The sequence below is a fragment of the Procambarus clarkii genome, chromosome 44, assembly GCF_040958095.1.
Source record: "Procambarus clarkii isolate CNS0578487 chromosome 44, FALCON_Pclarkii_2.0, whole genome shotgun sequence".
Lineage (NCBI taxonomy): Eukaryota > Metazoa > Arthropoda > Malacostraca > Decapoda > Cambaridae > Procambarus > Procambarus clarkii.
In genome coordinates this window covers 24,993,813-24,998,389 of record NC_091193.1, presented here as the reverse complement: position 1 = coordinate 24,998,389, position 4,577 = coordinate 24,993,813, and the positions used below count along the sequence as shown (strand labels likewise).

General features: G+C 55.0%; 1 protein-coding gene across 1 annotated transcript; it reads left to right on the top strand.

The window, feature by feature from the left end:
* The first annotated feature begins 2,170 nt into the window (after positions 1-2,170).
* Positions 2,171-3,511, top strand: LOC138350184 (uncharacterized). Its single transcript, XM_069300524.1, has one exon. The coding sequence runs from the start codon at positions 2,171-2,173 to the stop codon at positions 3,509-3,511; it is 1,341 nt and encodes a 446-aa protein (XP_069156625.1).
* Positions 3,512-4,577: the final 1,066 nt, after the last annotated feature.

Genomic DNA, 4,577 nt, shown 5'->3' with positions numbered 1-4,577 from the left:
CTCCTGGCTAGTGACACACTACCCACCTCCTGGCTAGTGACACACTACCCACCTCCTGGCTAGTGACACACCCACTACCCACCTCCTGGCTAGTGACACACTACCCACCTCTTGGCTAGTGGCACCCACTACCCACCTCCTGGCTAGTGACACACTACCCACCTCCTGGCTAGTGACACACTACTCACCTCCTGGCTAGTGACACACCCACTACCCACCTCCTGGCTAGTGACACACTACCCACCTCCTGGCTAGTGACACACCCACTACCCACCTCCTGGCTAGTGACACACACACTACCCACCTCCTGGCTAGTGACACACACTACCCACCTCCTGGCTAGTGACACACTACCCACCTCCTGGCTAGTGACACACTACCCACCTCCTGGCTAGTGACACACCCACTACCCACCTCCTGGCTAGTGACACACTACCCACCTCCTGGCTAGTGACACACTACCCACCTCCTGGCTAGTGACACACCCACTACCCACCTCCTGGCTAGTGACACACTACCCACCTCCTGGCTAGTGACACACACACTACCCACCTCCTGGCTAGTGACACACCCACTACCCACCTCCTGGCTAGTGACACACTACCCACCTCCTGGCTAGTGACACACTACCCACCTCCTGGCTAGTGACACACCCACTACCCACCTCCTGGCTAGTGACACACCTACTACCCACCTCCTGGCTAGTGACACACTACCCACCTCCTGGCTAGTGACACACCCACTACCCACCTCCTGGCTAGTGACACACACACTACCCACCTCCTGGCTAGTGACACACTACCCACCTCCTGGCTAGTGACACACACACTACCCACCTCCTGGCTAGTGACACACCCACTACCCACCTCCTGGCTAGTGACACACCCACTACCCACCTCCTGGCTAGTGACACACTACCCACCTCCTGGCTAGTGACACACTACCCACCTCCTGGCTAGTGACACACCCACTACCCACCTCCTGGCTAGTGACACACTACCCACCTCCTGGCTAGTGGCACCCACTACCCACCTCCTGGCTAGTGACACACCCACTACCCACCTCCTGGCTAGTGACACACTACCCACCTCCTGGCTAGTGACACACTACCCACCTCCTGGCTAGTGACACACTACCCACCTCCTGGCTAGTGACACACACACTACCCACCTCCTGGCTAGTGACACACCCACTACCCACCTCCTGGCTAGTGACACACTACCCACCTCCTGGCTAGTGACACACTACCCACCTCCTGGCTAGTGACACACTACCCACCTCCTGGCTAGTGACACACCCACTACCCACCTCCTGGCTAGTGACACACCCACTACCCACCTCCTGGCTAGTGACACACTACCCACCTCCTGGCTAGTGACACACACACTACCCACCTCCTGGCTAGTGACACACTACCCACCTCCTGGCTAGTGACACACTACCCACCTCCTGGCTAGTGACACACTACCCACCTCCTGGCTAGTGACACACACTACCCACCTCCTGGCTAGTGACACACTACCCACCTCCTGGCTAGTGACACACTACCCACCTCCTGGCTAGTGACACACTACCCACCTCCTGGCTAGTGACACACCCACTACCCACCTCCTGGCTAGTGACACACTACCCACCTCCTGGCTAGTGACACACTACCCACCTCCTGGCTAGTGACACACACACTACCCACCTCCTGGCTAGTGACACACTACCCACCTCCTGGCTAGTGACACACTACCCACCTCCTGGCTAGTGACACACCCACTACCCACCTCCTGGCTAGTGACACACCCACTACCCACCTCCTGGCTAGTGACACACCCACTACCCACCTCCTGGCTAGTGACACACTACCCACCTCCTGGCTAGTGACACACCCACTACCCACCTCCTGGCTAGTGGCACGGACCGCTCCTCTCCTAACATCATCTTCTCATCATTCATTAATAGGACTGTTCCTCGTCACCGCCAGTGGACGGCCCAGGACGACAGCCGTATTAGTTGTAACGGTCAGCTGCGTCTGGGACTCAGGCGGTGTTCCCAAGTGACTGTCATCTTCCCTCCCAGAAAGTAATGGTTGGAAATATTGTGCTTCAAGAATCGTGGCTCTTGTAGAGCGAGGTCACGTCCTCCGTCGTCCCTCGTGTCTCTGTAGAGTCCACGCCTCAAGATGACTGTCCCGCTCTGGTCATGTGAAGCAAGAAGCCGCCATAAGTGTCGCAGAGACATTCCTGTGATTCATTCTTGGTTGTTCCAACATTCTCTCCTGGTGGTGGCAGACATCCACCAGTCCGTACGGGTGGTGGCAGACATCTACCAGTCCGTACGGGTGGTGGCAGACCTCCACCAGTCCGTACAGGTGATGGCAGACATCTACCAGTCCGTACGGGTGGTGGCAGACATCTACCAGTCCGTACGGGTGGTGGCAGACATCCACCAGTCCGTACAGGTGGTGGCAGACATCCACCAGTCCGTACGGGTGGTGGCAGACATCTACCAGTCCGTACGGGTGTTGGCAGACCTCCACCAGTCCGTACAGGTGGTGGCAGACATCTACCAGTCCGTACGGGTGGTGGCAGACATCTTCCAGTCCGTACGGGTGGTGGCAGACATCCACCAGTCCGTACAGGTGGTGGCAGACATCCACCAGTCCGTACGGGTGGTGGCAGACATCTACCAGTCCGTACGGGTGGTGGCAGACCTCCACCAGTCCGTACAGGTGGTGGCAGACATCCACCAGTCCGTACGGGTGGTGGCAGACATCTACCAGTCCGTACAGGTGGTGGCAGACCTCCACCAGTCCGTACGGGTGGTGGCAGACCTCCACCAGTCCGTACGGGTGGTGGCAGTCCTCCACCAGTCCGTACGGGTTGTGGCAGTCCTCCACCAGTCCGTACGGGTTGTGGCAGACATCCACCAGTCCGTACAGGTGGTGGCAGACATCCACCAGTCCGTACGGGTGGTGGCAGACATCCACCAGTCCGTACAGGTGGTGGCAGACCTCCACCAGTCCGTACGGGTGGTGGCAGTCCTCTACCAGTCCGTACGGGTGGTGGCAGTCCTCCACCAGTCCGTACGGGTTGTGGCAGACATCCACCAGTCCGTACAGGTGGTGGCAGACATCCACCAGTCCGTACGGGTGGTGGCAGACATCCACCAGTCCGTACAGGTGGTGGCAGACATCCACCAGTCCGTACGGGTGGTGGCAGACATCTACCAGTCCGTACGGGTGGTGGCAGACATCTACCAGTCCGTACGGGTGGTGGCAGACCTCCACCAGTCCGTACGGGTGGTGGCAGACCTCCACCAGTCCGTACGGGTGGTGGCAGACATCTACCAGTCCGTACGGGTGGTGGCAGACATCTACCAGTCCGTACGGGTGGTGGCAGACCTCCACCAGTCCGTACGGGTGGTGGCAGTCCTCCACCAGTCCGTACGGGTGGTGGCAGGCCACGACCAGTGTAGTCTTACAGTTGCAGATTCGACCAGCCCGCAGGCGTGGTTGGCGTAGCTTTCATATATCACAGGTTATTGGTGGTGCGCATTACACTCTCCAGAGACAATATTTCAGGAGAGTGGCAGCCACATCCACCCGCGTCATGCAGGGACCCCGAGCACCGATACTTACCCAGCCCAGGGAGGACGTTTATCACACCGGTCCCTCATCCTTCCCGCTCTAATATTCCATTACAAACCACCCCGGAATACATTTATTTTTTTATGAACCCCATTACGATTATGTTCCCTATCATATCCCCTATTTCACAAGATACGGCCTTAGGGTCGGGTTATGAAACTAGGTGCCAAGCACATGGTAATCCCTCACCTTTTATCTTTAATTAACTCCGAATCTTAAACCCTCAAGAAATATAGTTTCAGATTTTTAATTAGCCGTCAGATATTAGCAGTTGGGAGGCTGTGTTCTCATTACCGGAGCCTCGCAAATTGCGTCAGCATCTCAAGAGGTATCGATTTCCATTGCTTATGTTGGGTTACTAAGACTCCAGCCACACCTGAACCTCGAATGATATTAAACATTTCTTTCCTGAACGACTATAAGCCCATTAAGGAAAGTAGGAATTGCATCTTTGTTCCCAAAAGAAGAACTTATAGATATATAACAAAATATATAAACAGAAAAATCAAACAGATCATTTTCAATGTGGTTCAGGTGGAAATATGTGGAAGATATTGCTTCGTATGGGACTCATGATATCAATCACTTTTCCTGCTTTAATATGCCACATAAAACGCAGAGAAGCTCACTCCAATTTAGGCCAGAAGGAAAACGAGAATATCAGCTTCGATTCTGAAGATATCTGAACAGATACTTCTTGAATTGTTGTTGTTGTTGTTTTTAGATTCAGCTACTGGGAACAAAAAGTTGCAAGTAGCACGGGCTATGGTGAGCCCGTAGTGGCACAGGAGCGGGGCTGTAACTGGTACTTCTTGAAGGACCACGAAGAGCAAACGTCACTACAGATAATAACAGACCGACTGTCTCCATACGGCCACCATATATCCCGAGTTCATTTATTATGCACCTCATAATAAATGAGAGACGTTTATTATCAGGT